The 24142-nt window shown below is 45.6% G+C and overlaps 5 protein-coding genes across 8 annotated transcripts in view; 3 read left to right on the plus strand and 2 right to left on the minus strand.

The window, feature by feature from the left end:
- LOC131259180 (small ribosomal subunit protein mS33) overlaps positions 1-24142 on the plus strand; it is a 162771-nt gene that overhangs the window by 10718 nt on the left and 127911 nt on the right. The window lies entirely within an intron of this gene.
- Positions 142-5095, plus strand: LOC131259172 (protein CLEC16A homolog). Of its 2 annotated transcripts, XM_058260607.1 has the most exons (11): positions 142-496; positions 574-713; positions 852-1230; positions 1307-1801; positions 1877-1944; positions 2015-2227; positions 2896-3015; positions 3090-3282; positions 3353-3618; positions 3689-4283; positions 4495-5095. In XM_058260607.1, exons 1-11 carry the CDS (start codon positions 294-296, stop codon positions 4898-4900), a joined length of 3078 nt encoding a protein of 1025 aa, XP_058116590.1. In that variant the 5' UTR covers positions 142-293; the 3' UTR covers positions 4901-5095. The 2 variants fall into 2 exon arrangements, with proteins under 2 accessions (XP_058116590.1, XP_058116589.1); XM_058260606.1 differs by having other exon boundaries at positions 1307-1956; positions 2018-2227; positions 4351-5095.
- On the plus strand, positions 5372-23325 carry LOC131259176 (protein NASP homolog). Its single transcript, XM_058260612.1, has 4 exons — positions 5372-5463; positions 21640-22454; positions 22531-22805; positions 22877-23325. The coding sequence occupies exons 2-4, from the start codon at positions 21674-21676 to the stop codon at positions 23174-23176; spliced, it is 1356 nt and encodes a 451-aa protein (XP_058116595.1). The 5' UTR covers positions 5372-5463; positions 21640-21673; the 3' UTR covers positions 23177-23325.
- Positions 7783-11479, minus strand: LOC131259177 (uncharacterized). Of its 3 annotated transcripts, none has more exons than XM_058260615.1 (4): positions 11110-11479; positions 10749-11021; positions 8901-9038; positions 7783-8057 (listed from the first exon to the last, which is right to left on the minus strand). In XM_058260615.1, exons 1-4 carry the CDS (start codon positions 11477-11479, stop codon positions 7783-7785), a joined length of 1056 nt encoding a protein of 351 aa, XP_058116598.1. The 3 variants fall into 3 exon arrangements, with proteins under 3 accessions (XP_058116598.1, XP_058116596.1, XP_058116597.1); XM_058260613.1 differs by having other exon boundaries at positions 10716-11021; XM_058260614.1 differs by having other exon boundaries at positions 10716-10948; positions 11043-11479.
- LOC131258871 (uncharacterized) lies at positions 11560-13526 on the minus strand. The gene is made up of 3 exons (XM_058260265.1): positions 13485-13526; positions 11746-12334; positions 11560-11630 (listed from the first exon to the last, which is right to left on the minus strand). The coding sequence occupies exons 1-3, from the start codon at positions 13524-13526 to the stop codon at positions 11560-11562; spliced, it is 702 nt and encodes a 233-aa protein (XP_058116248.1).

Genomic DNA, 24142 nt, shown 5'->3' on the forward strand with positions numbered 1-24142 from the left:
TGGGTTTGTAGTTGTATGTTTTGTCCAATTTCATGACCAACAAACTCAATGTGTGTCTGCTGTCAGTGCAATGTGCCTGTATTGTTCGAGAAAAGCAAAATATTACAACAGAGCAAAAAACATCTGTGTGCTATCAGTTTCACGTTCTTGACGAAGAAAAAAGTGAAAGCTAGAAGTATTAAAAGATGGCCTCGATCATACCGTTGTAATCGTCCTACATTACGGAGCGTTCTTTTCGCAAACCCCGCAATAGAATACGGTAGCATTCGGCCCACAGTGAGCAGTGCGTTATAATGTTCCGCAGCCGTAGTTGGTTCGGTGGAGGATGGAACCGTCCGAAGAATCGTCTGTCGCTCGATCATCTAAAATACCTGTACAGCGTACTAGAACGTAATACGACGGTATCGGAAAGCAACCGGGGGCTGCTGGTGGAATCACTTCGTTGCATTGCGGAAATACTGATCTGGGGCGATCAGAATGATTCGTCCGTGTTCGAGTGAGTTGCTACGCCTCCACCCCATCATGGTTGCCATCTTTCGTTGTGAATGCATTTGTTTTTTGATTTCCCCGCAGCTTCTTCCTGGAAAAGAATATGCTGTCCTATTTCCTGCATATCATGCGCCAGAAGAGCGGCGGTTCCAGTTTCGTCTGTGTGCAGCTACTGCAAACGCTAAATATTCTGTTCGAAAACATCCGCAACGAAACATCGCTATGTAAGTGTGAAAGCATTCCGGAAAACCAGACAGACCATCGCGGAAAGGTGGTCACCGATGCATGGCGCGCATGGGGTGTATTTTATTAACACGTATTTACGTTGTACCGTGTTGTGTAACGTTTCACTTTACTTACAGATTATTTACTCAGCAATAATCTGGTCAATTCGATAATCGTACACAAGTTCGATTTCTCTGACGAGGACGTGATGGGTTACTATATCCTGTTTCTGAAGACGCTAAGCCTGAAGCTCAACACGCATACGATACACTTCTTCTACAATGAACATACGAACGATTTCCCCCTGTACACCGAAGCGATCAAATTTTTCAACCACCCAGAGTCGATGGTACGCATTGCCGTGCGTACGATAACCTTGAACGTGTATAAGGTGCAGAATCCGAACATGCTGCAGTTTATCCGCGACAAAACGGCCGCACCGTACTTTAGCAATCTGGTATGGTTCATCGGCAAGCACATCCTGGAGCTGGATACGTGCGTCCGGAACGACATCGAGTAAGCAAGAATGTTCATGTCCAGTGTATGTGTAACGATGATACTAATAGTTCGTTTTCATCTTTTACACCCTCAGCCATCAATCGCAACATCGGCTGGCAAACCTGGTGGCGGAACATTTGGATCATCTGCACTATCTGAACGATATTCTCTGCCTCGATATTCCCGACCTGAATGCCGTCCTCACCGAGCACCTGTTGCACAAGCTGTTTGTGCCGTTGTACATCTTTTCCCTCACGCCATCGCCCCCGATCTCGATGGCCGTCGTGACGCGCAATCTCGCGGCCGTCCTGAACAAAGTCGTCGACATCGACATCAAGGAGATGAACAATCCGCGCGTCGCAAGCGTCGTTGCGCTGTTTCTCCTGTCGCTGGTGTTTCTCGTCGTGACGCATCGCCCGTTGATCAATGCGCTTACGTGGGTCATACTGAACGCGGATCATACCGTGTTCAAGGAGGGCGCGGCACAGGTGCTGAACGCCTACATCGATAACCGGGAGGTGGTTGCGTTGGGGTTCGTACAGCCGGTCGAGAGTTTAGAGGAGGCGCTGGGAAGTACGGTAGCTTCATCGTCCTCATGGGCGCACGGTGGGGACGATCAGCATCATCGGTCCGGTGAGGAGCCGGGCAATAAGAGCCCAAATAGCAGCAGTAGCAGCAATAGCAAAAGTGGGAATAGTAATGCTAGTAGCAGCAGTACTTCCACTAATGATCCACCCATATCGAGTACGTTCTACAAGAATGTTTGTCTTTTATGGTTTTAATTTTTGATTCTATTCTTTTGTAGATTCTCCTAGTCCGCCAACGCTCTCCGAAGAGATTGAAAAAGTCAACATCACGGATGAGGAAAAGGAAAAACTACTTTTCAACGCGTACCGTACGCCGGAAACGAATCGACCCTTCCTGGACATGGTCCTATCGTCTCTGGATTGCAACGAGAACGATTTTCTCGCCCTCCTATCGTTGTGCTTGCTGTACGCGCTAGCCAACAATAAAGGTAAGGACAACGGGGCGGTGCAGGTACGTCTCGTGCCGCGGTAGATCTTGCATTTCGAATTGGGTTTGGAACTTACTATTACATACAACTCGCCACACTAATCAGCTAGTTTTTCCACAGACTATGTAACAAATAGTTTTACAACCTTTTTCTCCTCACGCACTCTGCGCCACCGACATCCCTATCTGCTGTTTCGCTCGATACTAATATGCTCTACTATTGACTCTACTATTAATTGCCGCTGTTTAATATTGCTCGACCATGCACCTTCTCAACCTCTCTCCTGTTGCCGTGTTGTGTTTCCGAAATGCATTTTCCCACGACCATGCCGGGGTGGTGTATCCCATTATTCGGTCGCTGCCGGTTTTGTGTAGACGGTTGGTTAACTTTCATTAATCGTTCATTTTCGATGTTATCTTGTCTTGTTTCCTAACCAAGGTGGTTGATTTCTTTACCTGGTAGAGATTATGCATAACTATACTATTGGCATGTGTTTTGAGAAAGAAAAAAAACAATCAAATATCCTTTCCCTAACAAACCAAACAGCTTTCATCAACCACCATGTTAATATATTTGCATGACAAAGTTCGGTTTTTATGTTCTTGTTTTATATTTAGTCTATGGTTATGCTAATTTTTCTTATATATTCCACCCTCAAACGCTACCAGGCGTCAACTCGGAGTGGTTAGAAATTGTGCTGAATCGATCGTCACCGGCCAACCGTACTCAGTACAATATCATACTGATCGAGAAACTGCTGCAAATCGTCAACATTTCAAGTCAACCATGTAAGTTTTTGATATGGGACCGGTTGAGACAAGAGTGAGCACATTTTGAACCATTGATTGAAAATTTATTACAGCCTGTCGCATACGACTTGTTACCACCGAGCTGGCACTAACGCTTCTTGGGCAGGTCATTGGTGCGGGAGAAGATGCTACCACCATCCCGGAGGAGTACCGAGCTTCCCTAAACCAAGCGCGCAATCAGGCGATGAATGTGTTGAAGAATTTCTACAAATCAGAAGACATTTTTCTTGACCTTTTTGAGGATGAGTAAGTAATAAGAGGATGGAGAATAAATTGTTCGATTATCTTCACAAAGTCTCTCTCTCTCATCCTGTAGGTACAACGAAATGGTTAAAAGTACATTAAACGTAGAGTTCCTCTGTAACGATTCGACCATCCTGCTACCGCCCACCGGTACGCCACTCACGGGAATCAGTTTTACGCGCCGTTTGCCCTGTGGCGAGGTCGAAAAGGCACGCCGTGCCATACGCGTGTTCTTCCTGCTGCGTCGCATGTGCCAGACGCTAGCGGGCGAGAAGGAGACACTGCTTCCGCTCACAAACCTCGCGCAATGTGTTCAAATAGATAATGCGTTGGATTTGAGTAAGGATAATAAATTTTCTTTTTAGCAAACTGAATGCAAGATGATCATGATCATTCATCCCCCGTTTAGATAATAGCGATCTGATAGCTTGCACCGTGGTTATGCGCGATGGAACAAAGTACCGACGGTTTCTGGTTATGGACATCCTGCAGCTAATTCTCGTTGAACCGGACAGCAAACGGTTAGGCTGGGGTGTAGCAAAGTTCGTAGGGTTTCTGCAGGACGTCGAGGTGAACGGCGATAAGGAGGATTCGCGGAGCCTTCACCTGACCATTCACCGCGGCGGAGCGACCAACAACCGGACGCCCATCCTGTCGGCTAAGTTTATGTTCGATGACCACATCCGGTGTATGGCGGCGAAGCAGCGACTCACGAAGGGGCGCAGCAAGGCTCGGCAGAAGAAAATGTTTCAGATCGCTCAACTGCTTGAGATACCGGGGCAGCTAACCGAATCGTCCTTTCCGTCGCTGACCGCTGCTGGTGGCTCGGCAGCTAGCACACCCTCGGTAAGGCACGGCACCGGGGGACGTCAGACGCGGGAACATAGGCCTCTGTTTTCCACCAGCAACCGTGTGCCGGGTGTTGCCGCTGCACTGCGTCGTGACAGTATGCCATCGGGTAGCGTAAGTCGTGTCCAGATGAGTACGAGTCGCTCAACCGAAGGGTAGGAATCGTGATACGAAAACAGTACCATCGTGGCATAATGTCTCACATATTTCTCACGTTTTTAGCGAACCCACCGGAGCACGACGTAAACTAACGACTGGCGCAACCAGACGCGAAAGCAGCCAACCGATCGGTGTTGGTTCGAGTCAGATAAAGTCGCGGGACAATTCGCGCAACCGTTCGGGTACGCCGCGTTCGCGTGAATCGAGCCCACGCATCCCGCGACCTCGGTCGGAGGAAATACCATTGGAAGATTTTCGCCGTTCGCAAAACTCTAGCCCCGTCTCGCGTAACTCCTCAAATAATCCATCGCGCTCACATACGCCCTCACGATTATCACTCGAACCGCTGAGTGTGGTCAATATCTCGCCCATGGGTGCAGGTAACGGACACGGCGGAAATGGAGGCAACGGTATGCTGAGTGTTGCGGTCAAAGATGCGACCATTATTCCAAATGTCGTCACCGTCGGTACGGTATCGGTATCGGTAACGGTAGCCCCTGGGGCTCCAACAGCTCTTACCGTGCCGCTTGAATTGAGTCCAACATCCGAGGAAACTTCGTTCATCGCTAGTGAGGAGAGACAGAAAAAGCGTGGGGTCATCGAGACGGTTTAAACAATGTATGGTTCATAGAAACAAAAAAATCGTTCCATTACTCTCATTGCAGCAAGAGCATGTTTGTTAGGGATTTATTCTTTTTTATATTTATTTCTGTTGCTATAACAAGTAGATTTTATTGTTGAGATTTTAAATGTTCAGTTTGGTTAGGCAAATCAAAAATAAAAAAATGGTGGATCTAGTGTAAATGTATTGGATTTGTTTGATGCATCGTCTTCAGTTTTTTTTCTGCACAATCAACTTGCTTAACAAATTTTACACTCCCCGTTCTATTTCCTAACCAAATAAAGCTGAACATGATTTTCAACATAACTTTTATGGATTAGAAACTTAAGTACAATTGTAACGGAATTTGTAGCTCAATTTCAAATATTACTTTTCAACTACAAATGACGTTTCTTCCACAGCGCCACCTGTAGAAATCGCAACAACTAGTTTGACAGTTGTGGCGTTGTTGCCGCCATTTATTGTTCTTGTTGTCTTCACCCGGCAAGCTCATCTTGGGAACGACGAAGAAGTGTTTTACGAAATATTGAAGAAATTGTGCGTCGTGTCTGGCTGTAAGTACAATTTTTAGATACTTTTATCAACTGGCTTTGATCGTGCAGTGTGGTTATCCGCGGATTGTTGGCGTTCGCTTCGTATTCTATGATTGGAAAACTTGTTCGCTTGCATTCACAAAAGACTGTTCAATGGTTTTCCTTAAAATAACTGATCTTTTCTTCTTTTAGTCTATGTAAGAAGTTTCCCGGAAGCGTTCATTTCGGATAAGAAGTGCAGTTGGAATATCTTAAAGTATTAGTATTAAGATATTTAGCTACGATGCATCCTATTTGTGGTTATGTACATGATTCCTATGAAGGCTCGTTGTGAACGATGGCGTTACTCGAACTGCCTGGACCATTGCTGGTCATGGATCCTCATGTGAAAATGGCGAACAATGTAGGAGTAAAAGATGGAAGATAAAGATTTATCGAACGAAATCGCATCCCGCAGTGGGTTGAAAAAAACACAAGAAACAGTAGCATGGATTTCGAATCGATTGCACAAAAGAAGCTTAATCGTAAACACTGTTGTGTGGTGTGATATTGTTTTATTCATTAGCCTCGCTCCTCAATGCACCATAATTCGCAGGAGTTTATTTGTATAATTAATATTCTTGTATATGTATATATAGAGAATCTCTTGTTCCGCACTTCGTTTTGTTTTCTCTTACGTTTTATAAGGCAAAGCTTTTAAACTATATTTCGATAATATGGTTCGTGTCTGCAGCAGCCCGCCACCGATCCGACAGTGCGAGCGTGTATGCATGCATTTGCCACGGAAAGACATTCTACCCAAATGTAAGCTCGCGCTCCGCAGCCCGTCATTTGCACCGTCGCATCATGCGATGGTTCCTTTCCATTGTTTCATCTTGTGCGCCTAGGGTCACCCTTTTGCACTGCAGGAGTTTTGGACGCTATATCGAACGCATCATGCGGAGGATGGTCATGGATCAATCAAGAGCTAAGCACACCTGCATGCTGTAGGATGCAGCATTTGAGTTATGAGAAGAAGGTATAGACTAGCAAAACGGAAAACGAATGATCACTTCTAACTTAGCGGGCAATGAAAGCATTGCACTAACAGTTTTGATTAGAGTTGAGTTTTCTATTATTATGCATTGCTCTAGTGTATAGGGTTTTCCTTAATTCAAAGATTTTCTCCATAAAACTAGTGGTTAATGCAGTTTTCCGCACAGTAATAATGCTTGCGTGTTAAAGTGTAAGAGTGTATATAGATCGATAGTACAGTCTGTAGGCGCATCTTATGGTAAAAGGGTGGGTTCTGCCCCTCGCAACCCGATGGTTCACATCACAAATTGATCCTTTTAAAATCCATTTTAACCTTTTCGAACAATGTTCTGTTTTTAATTAACAAGCACTTAAACTTTTGAAAATAGCTTGTACGTTTCCTTCACTTGTTGAGCCCTTACGGAAACACATTTTAACACATTTTTTGTTTTTGAGTTTTTAAATCTGCTCTGGAGCTTTAAGCACCGGCACAGCGCACGAAAATACTGTGGTTGGTAAAAAAATATCTCATTAACTTATTTGGTATGTTGTGTGTGCATTATGGTTCTCTAGGTCGGACTAATGCAATTTTGTCTAGTTGAATGCTCCACGCTCCCGTTCTCCCTACAATTTTGCGTTTAGTTAATCTTTGGTTCGCTAGTTTCTACCAATGAAAAACTGTGTCCTCTAATGTTGCGTAAAGATAAGCTCCCCACACTACGGGAAAAAGGTCGAAAGTAAGCGTCACACACTAGCCAGGGTAAAAACGAATCTAGAAGCTATCTTATATAGATTATCGTTATGATTGATGGCCCTCTTTTAAAATGTTTTTTTTTTGTGAAAGCAGCAACTAGGTTTGTCCACAGGGGCTCGCATTTTTTAAAGTTTTGTAAAATGTAAAACGTGTACAATGGCACAAGTGTATAAGCATAAACTATGTTGGGTTGTACCTCCAATTTGGATAATACTACGATAGGATTTTCTTTCTTTTTTTATACTACTTGGGAAACACTCTACTGTGGTCAATTGTGATGTTCTGTTTTGGAAGGAAGAAGTTAAAGGGGAAACTTTATGCAATGGAACGATTAGTTAATGGCCGAACTTTATCACAAAGAAATATGTCAATGATTTCGCACGCGAATGATCGAATGATGGGTTGTGTGAATATTTTGTTCTTAACAACGCTCCCATGGACGATTGGATGATGGGTTTTCTCTCTCCAATTTAATCGACGTGATGTATCCATCTGGGAACCACGCTAAGCTGGCGGTCTCCCGGCTAGGTAACGTTGTACACTGCGACTTTGTTAAACTTAATCTTGAATCATCAAATCATTGCCGACAGCGGATTGAAGCGCATGATTTTGGAGAGCAAAATCCACAGGAAGGAGGTGAACGCACACAGGACAACCCCGCCCCAGCCGAGGTCCAAGCTCCAGGCGGTGACGAAGATTCGGGCACCGAGAAATTTCGATGCGGCACGGGCGGTTCCCTTGATGGCCACCACACCGTCGATGGTACCGTCGAAGTCGCTGTCGAGCAGCGGTCGTCCTTGCTGCCGCTTGAAGTGTATTATCATCAGCGTGAACAAGGCAAAGAGAGCTGTTGGAAGAGAGAGGAAGAGGACAGTTTTAGTAGACAGAAGGAAAATAATTGCAAATCTTCAGTAGTAATTTTTATGAAATGGGCAGCTATCAATTGACGTGACTTGTACAAATTTTTGCACTCTGCGCCGTAGGAACGTTTGACAGAAACAGATGCCCGAACGTCCCTTATGTCGGCATAATTCAAGAAAGGATATCAAACACCCCCGGGACATTGAAAAGTTGTGCGAACGGCGTTCTACCGGCGTTTCCTCTTCTCTAGCAGTTGTTGAATACACATTGCGTGACCGTCCGGCCAACCGAACAGCGTACATATCCGTGGACCTTGGCACGGCTCGCTGGGAATTGAAATGGTCGCTTTCTATTTCCGTTGCTCACAAAATACTGTCCGCCAACAACGATGGGAGTTTGCTGTTGCTGGTTCTGCTGCGTTTCTCCGGCACATCCTTTACGACCTGTCAGCTTCGGAACGGAACGGAACGGAAGCGTGTGCAACAAAGTTAACGATTGCCATGAAAGAGCGCGTGGTGGCGTGTTGCCCAGAGGGCAGGCAAAACCTCGCTCCAAGGGAATCAGCTGACGCGGGTTCCCCTTGGAATGGTAGCACAAATGATGGTCGTAGATCGATTTTTCTCGCACTGAACCGATTAACGTTTTGCCTTCCGACTCAAAGGGTGCGTTTGCAACAGTGTCATGAAACAGGGAGTAAAAGGATTTTATTGTTTTACGAAGGAGCTAACATGGTACCCTTGCTATAAGAACTGTTCACACGTCAACGCAAAATGGTCGGATCTGCAGGATAACGAATAGCACGAAGTAATGAGAACCACCAGGTACTTACCAGCTAGCAGGTACATCACGCCCGTCACCAGCACGGCACTGATCTGACGCTGACAGACGCCGAAGGCACCCACCAGCGCCGCACTGCCAAGTATGATGAGGCACACGAGCGAACAGGAAATCGATAAGTTCTGCATTCCTGCGATCGATCGTGCATTTGTTGTTTTCCCGTTCGTGTGAGGGTCGTGCAGATGGCGCAGCGAAATAGAGAGTAAGAGCAGGATATTATTTTCATATTTATGAGTCTCTGGGACGGCTGCCATCGCACGAGGTGGAATGGCAGGTGCTTCTTTGGGATATTTTATTTTTTTTCTCGTTATACACAAGCTTAAATTGAAAGTAGTAGAAAAAGATGGTGAAAGAAGTATACAGTAAATAGTAGAGGGGGCGAAGAATAGAACTAGAAGAAAGTGTGCTAACTTGAGGGATGCATAAAGAATGCATACTAGAGAAAGGCACAGTTCGGGCAAATAACAAGATAAGAAAGCCAAATGTGATATGTCGGGTAGGTGGGTTTGGAAGTATCATAAGGTTTATCCGACAGGGTTTGACCGGCAAGGTAGGATGAAAATTGTTGAGTGGAGGGAGGGAGATTCTATCACGGATTCATGAATGTTTCTCCGCAAGCAATCCCACGAAACCCACCCCACTATGGCTTCGGCGAGCGTTTCGTGATGTTTTTGTTTGCTTCAGATGATGTCCTTGCCGTGATCGATACTGGCTGCAATTTGCATGCTTTAGCTTTTGGCTGAGTGCAACCCTTGAATATGTGGATGGAACGGATGGGAGGAAAATTATATGTCCGCAGCAATGCAAGCGCATGAAGCAATGCAAGACGATGGCAGGATGCATCTATTGGTCGCCTGAGGGGGATGCAAAAGCGATTGAACTTTTGTGAAGCTGCAGCAAAATGGATTGTTGTTGAAGGCAACCTGCAGGCTTTTGGTTTCTATCTAATATTCGTTCTAATTTCTAGCTAAATCCACTGTGTGTGATGCGTGATTGGTTGATTCGTGAGGAGTGATATTTTGTTTGCCTGAATTTATTTCATGGATACATTTTTCTATAATTCCTAACACAATTGGACGTTTAGAAGCGATCTGTTTTTATTTGAACCAGAGCATGCACATTATTTGTTTCAGAATTGTATGAAAATTTTCGCCGTTAATTTAATAAAATAAATAGCTTCAATTTCTATTATATTCCTTAGAAATGAGCTATAGGCAATGTAGTGAAAAGAATTTAAAAAAAGCAAGAAATGCTTATAATTTTCATAACTCTTATTAAAGCATGCCTTGATCAAATACAATAATAAACTTTATCTTGGGAAACTCATTTATCCGCCTTTGTGTCCGGTGCGGAAAACTCCCGAATCGATCATGCCATTTTCTTGATCCTCTCGTTATGCGCACCGGACTTCGTAACCGATCCGGCATTATTTCATTAATGTTTGGCAGTGAAAGCCCTGGAAAAGGTGCCCTTCTGATTGAGGCTTTGGGAAAACTTCAAAGCGCAAATATGAGGTAAGATGAGATTGAGCGTAAATTCCCAGCTCTCGACATCAAAGAACTTGCGTTGCGATGTTTTTGGTGGAAAATTTGGAAATATGTTTCGAGTAGAAGAAGGATCATGAAGAAAAGTTTGCCAGCAATTGAAAGAAGACCCTCCAGATAGTAAGGGGGAACGAAATAAGATTCCTTGTGCTGACTAATCAGAAAGAGGGGGGGACAGTTTCGACAGGAGGGAGCGGGTGGAAAAAGTTGTTTAATCCTTGTTATCGAAAGAATCTGCAAGCGGTATGGCAAGTTGTACCTACTTAAATGCGGATGTAAGGAGGCCTGGGACTCACTGTGTTGCCAATCGGCCCTCGCGTCCTCGTCGTTGCCCTGGGCGCTCTCCATCGTGCCGGCGAGATAGTTCACGCACTGTTCGACCTGCGGAAACCCATCGTTCGACATGGTGCGGATCTCCTCGGGCGTCAGGTCGATGCAGAGCGTCCAGATGCCTCCGTTCATCGGCACGAGAAACACGCCGGCCCGGTTGTCGGTGCTGACCGGCGCCGATGGAGCGCCCTTCTGTTGGTGGTGGTGGTGTTGATGGTGGTTCGGGGTTGACGGGAGTCCTTTGGGGTGAACAAGGTAACGGGAAAAAAATCGCACAATGATGATGACTAACATTGGATGGATGCTGCCGTAGAGGAACTGGCTTACCTTTGCCCTTGAGCGGAATCTTTGCAGCCCGCCCGTCCAGGTACCACTGCAGCTCGATGGCACTCTCGTTGCTGATCCGGTCCAGGCTGGTGCGATCCCAGGACACGTGCTCCCAGTGATCGGTCATGATGGCGGCACACAGCATGGCCGTCGCACTGGATGTCATGAGCAGCGTCAGGAAAAGGAACAGTATCGGTGGCGGTATGGAGCAGCACGAACCATTGCCCGATGGGGTCTGTTGCGGTTGATTCCGGCCACCCGCTCCTCCCCCTCCTCCGGTGGCAGTGGTGGTTGTGGTGGTCGTCGTGGCCCCTCCCTGACTCCCACTCGTCGTCGTCGTGGTCATGATGGTCGTGGCGGAGGGTTGCATGCTTCCGGTGTAGTGCTGATAGTAGTAGCAGCTGTCGATGCTGGGAGACTTGTCCGGCGGTGGATAGTGGCCACCGCTCGCTAGCAGAAGGTAGTCGTTGTTCGTACCGTACCCGTGCAGCGTGTTGTTGTTCGTATCATTGGGCGGGCGGCTCACGCCGAGGAGCAGGGGAGCATCGTAGTCGTACTGTAGGTAGCCGTGTTGCGGTTGCTGGAGCTGCTGCTGCGTCGGATGTCTTCGATGCTGGGATGCTGCTGCGTGTGTACCGGCACCACCACCACTGCCGCCACCACTGCCTCCACTACCGCTCGATCCTTGGTAGTAGCGGTAGTAGGAGTTGTTCCGATGTATGACTGGCCAGCTGCGGGTGGTCGACTTGTTCCGGGAGTAACTGTTCGCCGTGATGGTGGTGCTGGTGTCCGACGCTGCCGTCGCCGTGGTGCTCGTACTACCAGTTTCGCGTCCCAGATCCACGATGAGTTTCGCTATCGTGGAGGAGGAGGAGGATGACGAATCTTCCGGCAACCCGGCGCTAGTGTTCCCAATGGACAAAAGATTCGTTTTGTCGGCGTTCGTTACGGTGTTGTGGTACGCCCGGCTGCTGGTAGGATCCGTCCCCGAGTGACTGCTCGACGTGATGTTGCTTCCTTCGGCGGTATTCTCGATGAGGCGCTGCTGTTCGTCGGCGGTTGTTTGGGGTAGTCCGTGTACTAAAGAAGTAGAAGGGTCTGTGGTGGCGCTGGTGGTAACGTTCGGCGGTTCGTGAACCGTGGCTATCGACGGCGGCCTTGGTGTGGGTATCGTGTAGGTGGTTATCGTCTCCGCTGCAGGCAGACAACGGGCCGTCACGGTGTACTTGCAGCCGGTGCCCGATCCGGTTTTTACGAGTCATAAATCGGTATCCCGTTTCTTCATTTTGTCGCTCCGGTCGTGGGTGGGGATGTTTATTTTTATGCGAACGCCGGGTTCCGGCCTTGGCCTTCGCTTGCTGCACTCACGTCACCAGTGAGTCCTTTTTTTTTCACCGTGTTCCGCTTGCGCTGCAATTGGTTCGTTGCTGCTCGCTTGTCTGTTGCAAAATTAATTAGGTGTTGTCCTGGTGGGTTTTTTACTTGTTCCTTTATTTTTCCTAAAAACACAGGGTAAATGTATCGGTAGTAGTATAGTAAAATCCGACGTGTCGTATAGAAAGTATCGACTTTCTTCCTATCATGTTTAAGTATTATATGGTGTTTCGCATTTCTGTTAAGAAAACTTGTTCAATAATTTTTCATCTAATAGAACAACCAACTTGGAGTTATTTTCAATTAAATTCAGATAAAACTAAAAATTGTTGCAAAAATCCCATAAAATCGTAGTGGCTTTTATAATAAAAAGGAACTATTGGGTTTCCTTTCGATAGTGCAAGACTTTCTCCCCTTTTTGTTCTCGTAATATTTATGGGAAACGAAAACTGATAAAGATCTCATTTTATCATACAATGTTCGAGATGTTTGTTAGTCTACATGAAAATACTAAACTGTGCATTGTAATAAACAATTTCTTTTAGTTCTGTGTCGTTTCGTGCGCGCGCTTTCTAATCAGCTTCAACCAATTTCTTTCGCGTGATAAAGAACCAACCCATTGGTTGATCAGTCTTGAAAGGTTTTTAATTTCTTAGCGGGTAGTAAATCTCGATTAGCACAGTTTAGTTGACTTATTCTGCCGGCTCGGGCCGAATACCCATCCCCCCCAGATGCCGTCGGTTTTAATTCTATTTCTTGTAAAGATTAGTCGGAGGATCTTCATCCGACGGGTCGACCGAGTTCCAACGGGGCGGCGCTTGGTTGCTATCGAATGTATGCCGGCTGTCTAGCGGTGGTGGCGGCGTGCTATCATGTTCAAGGCGCCTGGCGGCTTCCGTTGGACATTTTTACGAGGCCTTGATAGGAAGACACTGGAATGGGCGATGGGTGGCAACCGATCGGAACAAATGTAGCAGCGAATGTGGCTTTTCTCCGCTTACTTTCCAACGGCCAACAGACGACGACGCAGCTAGCGTTAACATGCTTTGAACTTTCGAACGAACATCAACAAAGTGCGGAGGAGAATGTACGGTCCCTGGCAAGTCGGGTCTTGACTCCGGCCATCGTTGCATTTCACGATGGAGGCGCATGGTATGATAATGGGTGCTTGTGATAAAATCACCTCCCGCAGCCGGCTGGAAAAATGGCAGAATGGCGCCCCATCCGGCCGTCGGTGGCGGTTCTTCGCATGATGAAATGGGATAACTATGGCGGATGGGAGGGATACATCCTAATTAACATTGTGTTTGCAAGTGACATAACGGCGCAAAATGGCCCACGGGTGAAACGGGGGTTTAATTCACCCGAAAGCACACCCGCACGTACCACTGGCGTTCTTAATGGGCGAGCATAATCAAAGTCCTTAATTAGTATTTTTTAGTACCAGCGAGTTTCCACTCGGCTAGATGGATAAGTTGTCTCAAAGACCGGGTATGGGTTTTCCTTGGGAGCTGATTTCCGTAAAGGATTGGTACAACTGAGGGCTGATTAAATATCCTGGAGTAGGCCGCTAATCCTACCGTTTTTCCTGGGCTTAATAAATAAGTTTATGGAACTACTAAATGATTTAATGGTAGTGGAGCGTACTAAATGGAGATAAAGGGATGTAAAATATTGACTAAAGTTTCATGCGTTTCTAATTGGTGAATTTAACCTCCGCTGAACTTATATGAATGATGCCGGATTTTTTTTTATCTTCATACAGTATCTGTCCCTCAATCAGCGTCAGCGCATTTACATCTGCATATTTATTTATTCAAACGAGTCTGAAAATTCAGATTTTTCCATTTTCCGTTTGCCTGCCCCGCTGATTCCGTTTCATCAGCCGACCAGAGCGCATAGCGAAAGATCGCGCTCGTGGGTAGAATTATTCGAGGGGTTTTCGTCCTGCAATTTGCATGATAACGTTGTTGAATATTAAAATATGTCATAAATGAGACGATTTTCATGTGCATCACATCGAACGCCCTACGGAGGTGTGCGGGTTTCCCGGGTGGTACGTTCATGGCGCCATTAATCGTGCATGAAAATTGAACGTTACTGCGTTCGTGTAATTGCATTTCGCTTCGTGTCGCCCGAATGAGCCGCTGTTCTCAATTATGTATTATGCAATCGCGTGTGTGTGTATGTGTGTATTAGGAGCAATTATTATTGCAGGATTTTCCGCCGTGTTATTATCTGCAAATCGACCCGGTCGATTTGTTATGTGGGTCATGCCTAGTATATGATTTTCTCGTCTGGTTTATGACTCTTTGTCGCCAAACGACCTTTTTATATATTCTTGTCGGTGGAAATATTTAGCAATTTGCAAATTCATCCAGCATCATCAAGGTGTTCGTACCTTGTTTAAAAATAAACTTTTTCATTGTCCCCGTAGAAAAGATATAAAGCAAACACGCCCGAGGGGAAGTGTCCTTAAATAAACCAGCACAATTACATTATGCACGACCGTTAGCCCACGATCTCCCGAGAATATAGCCCATCGTTTCCGTTCTGGGTAATTGGATTGGTTCATCAATTGTCTCCGTCTCATTGGATTCTGTTTGCTTTTTCAAGTACCGTCGTATCTCCGACTCTCGTCGTAGGTTTAGGATAGATTCAGCTTCTGTTTCTTCCTCTCCCCCCAACGTTTAATCCAACCTCTTAGTGAAATGTGTGATGTGTTTCTGTTTGATTTATTCTCTACGAATATGTGATGCGCACCGAATTCGTCCAATCTCGAGCGTCTCGGCAAATATACGGGGCAAAAAAAATGCGTTTAACCTAGGACATGATGGGTGTCATTCACTTGATTTCAGTGCTTTCCATTAGTACTTTTTGGTTGCGTGCTCGGGTAAAAATGTGTTGATACATTCTGGGCTGGGAACAAAATTCTCTTGCCCGAGCTCTAGAGCACCAAACGGTTGGTAGGTTATATGGTACTTGGGACTGAAGACTTGTGGAGTGCGTAGGTCGACGGAACACACTATTGCGTAAATACTATCCACTCGCTACGAGCAGGATCAACTGTCAACCTTTATTGGCTACCGTAAGGATAACCGTATAACGGGTGGATTTCCGCACGCACTCGGACACTTCCAATCGGAGGTGGACAAACGGAACAGGAATCGAGGAATGGAAGCTGGCGGAGTGTATTTGGCTTCGAATCCATTAGTGAAGAGCCTTCCTTTTTGCACGAGGAGCACTCCATGTGTAGGCTGTTTGAGTCCGAGATAAAAACACTGCCGTGCGACAATTTCTATCGGATCGTTTCAGAGGATTGCTAGAGGATGGCCATATCCGCAGTCTACGCCCACGAACAATTTATTTCGTAAAAAGGGTAGCTAGCAGCTTCAATTTAACGTTGCGGAAGTCGTAGTGTAAAGTTCATGTATATGTGGTTGGATATATTTGCTTGGATTAAGTGAACCACAGCAAGAAGGGTTCGTACTGTCAAGGTTCAAAAGGCAATCGATTGATAAATCTGATTCTAGCAATTTAACATAAACATATCCTAGCACCAGGATTACATATCCTGGTTTATCGAAATCCATCCTCCGGAGTTAATTCCAATTAAAACAATTTTGCATAGATATTCGTTAATGATGTCTTAACTTCTGAATAAATCTACGAAACACATTCATCAAATCGTTTCGATCCTTGAGACTGTTCGGTTCTAGGAAGGCACAGGAAGGGCACTGTTTTTAGCAAGGAAAAGGGACAGGTACAACAAATACTACAAACAATAGCTCCACATTAACGGCTGTGATGGGAAAAGTTTTCATGACCCCGTAGCAATTTTGATGATGTGGAAGAGGACCGTGCGTTTACTCTTTTCGCTTTAGCTCTGTTGCCCAGTTCTCTGCCTGTGGTCCGGATGTCGCCTGTAGCAATGGTTCCGGAGTCCTCTTTGTTCTCGGTAAGGGTTTCCGCTCGAGAAGAGCAGCCACGAGAAAAATCTGCCATGGAAAGGGCGGGTGAATCTTAAGCACTGATTCTATGAGAGGTAAACGACGATAGTTGTTGCGTAATTAAATCATTCCACTCCAGTGCGCCACGTGGCCCAGGTGGATTCTGGTAGAAGATTTGTTGATGTGACCTCTCCCTCCCCCCCAAATGAACTGCTAGTGCCACTGAATGGTGATTACGTGACCTCGTTCACAGCCACATGTATCAAGTGTAGGACACTCCATTATCCCTTGAACTTATCCAAAATTTATCCATCTTTTCGTTGTAGGTCGAGAGGAAAAGGTACCCTTTTACTTGATTTATGTGTGACCAATGCCTAATGTTTCCACCATTGTTTACTTCCCATTTATTGAATTATCAATGCTAACGAGTACAAACATTTTGCATAAATTTTATCAACGACCCGCTCTTTTCAGTTTTCCGCAAGCCCCGCGTGTTGACCTGCCTTCCAGCGTATGTCCTTTGCCAACTTCCGATGGCGTGTTGTGTGCATATACGTCGTCTAGACAGTGTACGTTCAGCGACATTTGCCGTCCTCTCCCTGACCTTCATAGCGGGGCCCTCGCAGACATTGCGTTCGTTGGACGTCGGCCAGATTAACCGACGATAAACGAGCTGGTTGCTGGTGCTTTGTGCCGTTTTCTTTTTAACGACACGGTTGTTTGCAAATCTAAATCATAACCCGTAACAATCAGCGACCCACAAACGCGCACAAGGTTTCGCATAACACCGTGCGGTGGGTTTCATGCGGCCAATAACCTCCCGGCTACTACTAGGCCAAGCCAGTAAGTTTGTTTGAGGCCGCCAAAGCCGAGTACCAAGAAGATCCTTATACATCCGTTTTACTCCGTTTGGCTTACTTTTCCTGCCCCGTTCTGGTTCGAAGAAAGCGAAAGGAACAGAAACAATCGAAACGTTCAGATTTGATTTATGACACCAGGAGGAGGAGGTCTTCGTGGACTCGAGTCGCCTTCGAGCGGCCGGTACACCAGCGTTAAGGTAGGAGGTCGGCACGTCGGAAAGTATAACAAAAATTAATTGTACAACATCACACCACAAGAGGTGCGGGTTTGTAAGGATAGCGGACGATTTAGTACAGCGTGGGTCCATTTTGTTGGTAACTTCTTGTGGTACTTTACGTCCGAATGTTGAACAAAACCTCTGAGAGCTCTTCAGGGTAATAAGGTGGATGGCGAAAGTTTGCATTTACTTACCGCGGGATAACGGATCGCGTTTACGGTTGTTATGCAGCTGTTTGGATTCAAAACTGCCGTTATGTACTTTCGGTGTCGTGTCCCCGAGGTGGAATCTTCTTATGTCGCGCCTACGACCTCTGCGTCGTTCCCAAGTGGACGATGAAATTCGTACGGAGCAGCAGGAAAGAACTTTCTTCCAATATTCTACCTTTTCGTTCTCTAATTCTTCCCTTTCGTTCTTCGTCGCACTACTAGAAACACTACGAATAGTACACTTCAGCCGCTCGTTAGTTGGTCACGAAGTTCGAACACGTTATCACGGAATATCGCGAACCGGGTCGAGAAACTACTAGCTAAATCGGGAAAAATAAACAATGTAGCCGCTCTGGGTGGCACTTTACGACATTGGGGAAATGGGCTGGGGCGGGTAATCGAGTCAAATGTCCTTTTTCGAAAGTTCCGCTACGTGGCGGAGTGGCAAGTATACTTGCCCGAGAGACTTGGCTGAAGCAAACATAATGCCCCAAGGCATAAAACTCAAGTGTAAAGAAATTCAACTACTGTGTTCTAATTCAATTGGTGGTCCGTCCTTTGTGGATAACATTTGGAGAGTAATTTTCTTAGCCTAGTCTTTGTGAATGATACATTTGAAAAGCATAGCAACATAGCAGGGGCTTTACAGTCAAAGGGACTTGAACAATTCTTCTACGCTACAAAGGAAACATGGGACACAGGAATGACGGCGCAAAAGCTCACTGAAGTAAATTGGATGCATGTTGTTTGCACTTGCTGCTGCTCTGCATGATTCACGTTTCAGGACGGTGTTGTAGGAAAAAATCGATTATTTTTCCCGTTTTTACTATTCGTGTTTAATGCTGCTGTGGCGGAGGGGTGCCGATGTTGAGTGATCGCAGGCTAATGTTTGTTCTTAATGGTGACATCTTACGAGGGCACTATGGTGAAGTACTAATCTTTGTGTGACTCAACTCAACTTGGTCACTTTTGGTAGAATAATCCTAATAAAATCCTTTTTTAAAAACCAAGCTCACATTTCCTTGTAACGGATGTGTACAAATCTAGCAAACGCCATCCGTCGACGGTAAAGGAAAAACACACCTTCAACTGTTCTCTCCACAGGATATACTGTTACGTGTTTCGAGAAAGCGTTAAGTAACACACTCGTCGGCAATGGAAAGCGAACAAGGATTGGGCTTCTCTGCTTTGTATATCGTCCTTTTTCGGCACACTTTTTGGCGGATGCGACATTAAAAAATACACATGCAAAACAACCTCACTGAGAAACTATTCCACCCGGGGGGCAATACCGTTTGTTATTTTTACTCCAATGCACTTAAATGACACTTCTTACTGGATATGTATGCCGGTGGCAGACGGAGATGTAATGTCAAAGAACGACTTGCTGCTGGTCACTTGGTTCACTTTTCTGGTTAGTTTTCTAACCACGGAATCTTCTGGCGCAACTTGTTTTCTTTTCCATATGCAATTAAGTAGTAGAAGCAGTAGAAAATCGAGTGGTAGTAGTAGTAGTAGTAGGAGTAGCAGTGATAGTGATAGTAGATGCGGCAGATGTGGTGGTTTCGGTTCGTTGTGCTTTCGATGGCGCTACTTATGGACACTTCGCCTTGTGCCTTGCTGTCTATCGCTCGTTGCGTGCTGCGAGTCCTTGCCGAGTCCTTTACGCGTACGCTGCGCTTCGTGTGTCAACTTGAACTGTGAACTGTCGCAACGGAGCTACTACTACAAACCGTCGGCAACACACGGAAGGAACGAAAGAGAGCGATGAAAGGTCCACTGAGCATAAGAATACCAAACAGAGCATGTGTCCCAGGTCAGACATACAGCGAGGATTTCTGATAGGTCCCTTTACCGAGAAAACGAGAGAGAGTGTTCCAAAAAACACAAAGGATGTCTGATATAAACATGTTCTACCCCAAGGAGTATGGTTTTTATCTCCTTCCTTGGGTACTCTCGTTACTTTTGACTTTCACTCTGCAAAAGTGTATCCACTAACATAAAACATCAGTAGAATCCTTATGAGGATCCTTCTAGGACAATATTCGCTCTCCGAGAAAGAGTAAAAATCTTGCGCACTCCGGAAATTTAGAAAATCAATATGAATCGATGTATAAACACATCAAGCACAGTTTTTCCAATTGAAGTACTTCAGAGAAAGAGAGAGAGAGTTAGTTTCTCCCATTTTCCACGGCACGTTTATTCATATGAAGCTCTTTCACTATAAAGTTCCGTTTGACACGGCCACGATAGAGTTCATATAGGTCGGACGCTCATGGCTAGATATCCTGCCAAAGAGAAGAACACAGGGGGGGACAGTGGGGGGATGGTGTATCGAAATTGTACACAACAAGCACGAAACACAAATCGCGGCTACATCCTACGGAGAGCCTTGGAATAAGCAGACGGGATGCAAACGAAATGGTTGTAGATTCGTAGCTTAGGTGAGTTTTGCTTTTGCTTTTGGCGACTGTTAGTGTTTATTTTTCTTTGTGAGATAACTTCTAACCGTCTGGAACGGATGTGGAGGAGGAGGGTGTGTCGGTTGAAGTTGAATTTTTAACCTAGTGTCGTGTGTCTGTGAGAGGTTTTCGTTTCGACCTTTAATCGAATGTGCCCCCACGTCAATAAGGGATAAGGAGAAGGACATTCGCACGAAAGGTGCGTTTGATCCGTACACGGCCTTTGATGTTTGTCGGGTTCGTCGGGCAGCAGTGGGCGGTTTAAACATATCTATATGTGTAGATCAGCGATAAGAACGGGTTCGACACGTATAGAGTTCACACACTCCTTCCTCCACCAATCTTTTGCTGCACGACGATGAAAGGCAGGACAAATCAATATGTGCGTCTGTGGAACATATTCACCTTCCCTCGCGATGCATACATTATTGACGGTAGTGCAGGCACGGCCTTCCGGTCCTTTTGCCGCGGCGAGTGTTGGTCGACAAATTTGCTTCATCGATGACCGATGCTTTTAACGGTGCAGTAGTGTTTTATGTGCGTCCACCAACAGGTCAACAGGTCCCCCCCTCCCCCTGGGTAGTGTGCGTTATGGGGATGGGGAAGAGTGGCGGAACTGGGAGGACAACCTGCCCGATGAAACAGACCGGTGAAAGTTTGAATCATTAATCACGCCTCCTACCGCAACTAAAACACAAGGCTTTGGGTTCAGGATCCACTCTGTTGCTGTGTGTGGCCATCGGACGATAAAGGAAGAATAAGCATATTTTATGTACACGGTTGGTGCAAAAATAAAATGCCTGAATGGATGTTTTGCAGACCGTGAAATGTTCTGAAGCTATTGATTGATTTATGTTGTGCCACGGGAAAACCAACTCCGGGGCAGTTAGTCAAGCTTAATGACAACTTTAATTGGATGAGGGATTTGGATATTTTCATTTATTCAAGTATAAGTTGTACAAGCTTTGAGCAGCTAATTCTTTGCGGTGCTACAGCCAAAAATATTCTAAATTGAATATTTTAAGTTAACTGTCTAATAAATTAACTATTCTAAATACTATTAGATTTTTTACGTTGCAAACTTGTTATAATTTGGTTTTCGCGGTATTTCACCTATCCAGGAATGAAGAATATAATTATGTGTGAAAAAATAACATAGGTTGTCCCATTTTTTTACGGGTCGTCCCGGATTAAGTCATGCATAATGTTCATTAATCCATCCATGGAACCATTTTTATGCATGTCCAACATCTGTTTTCCACAATCTGTGTGAGGTCCGGGTCGTTTTATTTGCGATGCGAATATGTTTTCTAATAAATTATTCAAAACGGTACGGTGACCCAATTGAAGGTACTACGCCAATTGAGGGAACCTTGGTTGTGTAATTAACTTGAAGGTTACATTATATGTTGTGTGATTCGATTTGTAATTTTATTATTGTGTCCGTTTCGTTTCAGAACTGTACAAAACTGGTTTCTCTAACATACAACAATGGCGGAAAAATCGGAAACACTCGTTACGAAGGAGGAGCGTACCAATGAGGCAAAAGAATTGTTCGGCCGGGGAAGCCGTAATTACTGCATGAAACAATACGCCGAAGCGGCCGATGATCTCAGCGCGTGCTGTGGCATCTACTCCGAGCTGTATGGGCCACTGGCGGACGAGTGCGGGCTGCCATATTTGCTGTATGCAAAATCGCTAATTGCGTTGGGTAAAGATGAGAACAATCTGCTCGTCCCGGGCGACGACGAGGCCGAGGCGGATGACGACGACGAAGAGGAGGTGGAAGGGGAGGAGGAGAGCGCTGACGGAGAGGAAAATGAACAAGAAGAGGGTGAAGAGGGCGATAAGGATGATGGTGATGATGCGGCGGCGATGGACACAAATGAAGCCTCGGAGAAGAGTGCCCCAAAAGAGGAGGATAAATCGGAGGCGGCAGCAGTTGCGAAGGAAAATGGGGATGCTGAGCAAGAAAACACGAAGCAAAAGGAAGAAACTGCAGCCGAGGGTCCATCCTCCTCTACAAAGGATGCCAAGGATGATGACCCACAGCCTGGACCGTCCACTTCGAATGGGGCCAGCGGGGCCGGGCAGGAGGAAGTGGAAGACGCAGCAGGCAATCTGCAGGTTGCGTGGGAAATTCTGGAACTGGCTGTAAAGATTTTTGAAGAGCAGGGTGAAAAGGCGTACGAAAATCTTTCCGAGTGCTACTCCGAGTTGGCCGGAATTTCCTTTGAAAACAGTCACTTCCAGGAGGCAATCAATGATTACAGTAAGTGGCAGCTGGATGAGTTGGTTGTTTTACACATTTAACACGTGTTGTTTCAAATCAAACGTTTTTCTTTCAGCAAAAGCCATGGAAATTTCTAAGAAAACAAACAAATCCGATCTTCGCATGCTGGCCGAGGTGCACTATAAGGTGGGCCTTTGCTATTTGATGATAAACGATTTCGATTCGTCGGTAAAATCGTTCCATGGAGCCGTCGGTGAGCTGGACAAGGTGATCGAGGAAGTAAAAGCAAAGGAACAAACCGACGAGACGAAGGAAACGATCGAAGAGCTGGAAGAGACGAAGAAGGAAATTTTGGAAAAGATTGCAGATGTTGAGGATGCAAAGAAAACGGTTGGTATAAACAAGTTGTACGGTACAATTTACAAAGGTTTTGATCGTTACTTTAACTAATTTTCTTCCAGTCCATTGAGGAAGTAAAACGTGAGCTCTCTAAAATTATCGTCTCCGGTGAGGGAGAATCAAGCAACGGGTTGAACAATGGAGCCGGCACATCCTCCTCGTCCTCGGCGGCCACCAATGGTGCCAGTAATGGTTCCGCCACCTCGACAGCAGCAACACCACCCAAACCAGCGAACGACATTTCACATCTCATCAAGCGGAAAAAGCCGGACAGTGTTACTACCGAGGTGGAAGGATCACCCGCTAAAAAGACGGCTTCGGAAACGGACAATGTTGCCGCTGCTCACAACGCTAGTGCGTAATGTTACACAACCCTTTTTATGTTATTAATCGCCGGTGGTCGCAAAACAAAAAAAAAAAAGACTCATTTGTAACTTTGTCACCGATTGTCTAGTACTTAGAGCTTTGAATTTCAAAACATTGATTTTAATTTTTCGTTTCATACACGTTTCTTAATATGTTTCGTTTCTTTGTCTGCGAAGCCATTTTTATTCGCTGAAGTATTGTCATTTTGAATTTTCCTAGTGGAGAAAGACAAGCGTTTAAATTATTTGTTACCCGCTGTATCATTCTTAACATCTTCATACTTGCTGAGATTTCTTCGTTTTCCGGCATTCCATGATGCTACCGGTAGTTGTCACGATTGCTGACGGCCAAAACAGCATTGTATGCATGATCTTTACGTCTTATGAATAAATATCAGAAAACAATCTTATGCTTTTAGTGCACTGCTATTATGAGAAAATTATGCTGGATTTTACGATTTCGAGGATTTGCTCATTTTTTATTTGAGGTTATATAAAATGATGTTAACATCGTATCCTTCCATTCTATTCCTACAGACAACCGTTGTCGCCTGATTGCGTTTTTCAGTGAAAATGTTACCAATTGCTTGTGTAATGCTTTAACATACCAATCTTCTCTCCGCGGCATTGCATGACACACAGGGAACAATGGCGCACTGCAGCATGGAAAAGTGATCTTTTTAAATGCACCAACCCTCCCCTCCCCTCCGGTTGTGGCCGGTTCGTGGCGGTCGAAGACAAATGGCAACTGTAATAGGCACAATAAGTAAAAGTGCGTACGAGCCAGGTAAGTTCCTGCAGGCAGCAAGCCATCAGCCACAGCATTGGAACATGCACTATGTTGGGTCGGATGTAGACGCTCAGGGCGGTACATCCGATGCCACCTCCGGGGTGTGCGCATCGTCGGGGATGGCAGACAGGAAGAGACCGACCGAGCCAAACCACTGATTGCCAGTGCGGTCG

Source organism: Anopheles coustani, chromosome 3, assembly GCF_943734705.1.
Source record: "Anopheles coustani chromosome 3, idAnoCousDA_361_x.2, whole genome shotgun sequence".
Taxonomy (NCBI): domain Eukaryota; kingdom Metazoa; phylum Arthropoda; class Insecta; order Diptera; family Culicidae; genus Anopheles; species Anopheles coustani.

Bases quoted from the DNA above. Each gene is read 5' to 3' on its own strand.
- LOC131259172 (XM_058260606.1), top strand. From the start codon at position 294: ATGTTCCGCAGCCGTAGTTGGTTCGGTGGAGGATGGAACCGTCCGAAG. The intron at 3,016-3,089 runs GTAAGTTTTTGA...AATTTATTACAG, and splicing joins CAACATTTCAAGTCAACCAT to CCTGTCGCATACGACTTGTT. The intron at 4,284-4,350 runs GTAGGAATCGTG...TCACGTTTTTAG, and splicing joins ACGAGTCGCTCAACCGAAGG to CGAACCCACCGGAGCACGAC.
- LOC131259177 (XM_058260613.1), bottom strand. From the start codon at position 11,479: ATGCAACCCTCCGCCACGACCATCATGACCACGACGACGACGAGTGGG. The intron at 11,022-11,109 runs GTAAGCCAGTTC...TTCACCCCAAAG, and splicing joins GATTCCGCTCAAGGGCAAAG to GACTCCCGTCAACCCCGAAC. The intron at 9,039-10,715 runs GTAGGTACAACT...GATCGATCGCAG, and splicing joins CTCCTTACATCCGCATTTAA to GAATGCAGAACTTATCGATT.
- LOC131258871 (XM_058260265.1), bottom strand. From the start codon at position 13,526: ATGTTAACGCTAGCTGCGTCGTCGTCTGTTGGCCGTTGGAAA. The intron at 12,335-13,484 runs GTAAGCGGAGAA...ACCGGCTGCAAG, and splicing joins CGTCTGTTGGCCGTTGGAAA to TACACCGTGACGGCCCGTTG. The intron at 11,631-11,745 runs GTACACACGCAG...CCTCGGCGTGAG, and splicing joins CGGCAGTGGTGGTGGTGCCG to CCGCCCGCCCAATGATACGA.
- LOC131259176 (XM_058260612.1), top strand. From the start codon at position 21,674: ATGGCGGAAAAATCGGAAACACTCGTTACGAAGGAGGAGCGTACCAAT. The intron at 22,455-22,530 runs GTAAGTGGCAGC...TTTTTCTTTCAG, and splicing joins GGAGGCAATCAATGATTACA to CAAAAGCCATGGAAATTTCT. The intron at 22,806-22,876 runs GTTGGTATAAAC...ATTTTCTTCCAG, and splicing joins TTGAGGATGCAAAGAAAACG to TCCATTGAGGAAGTAAAACG.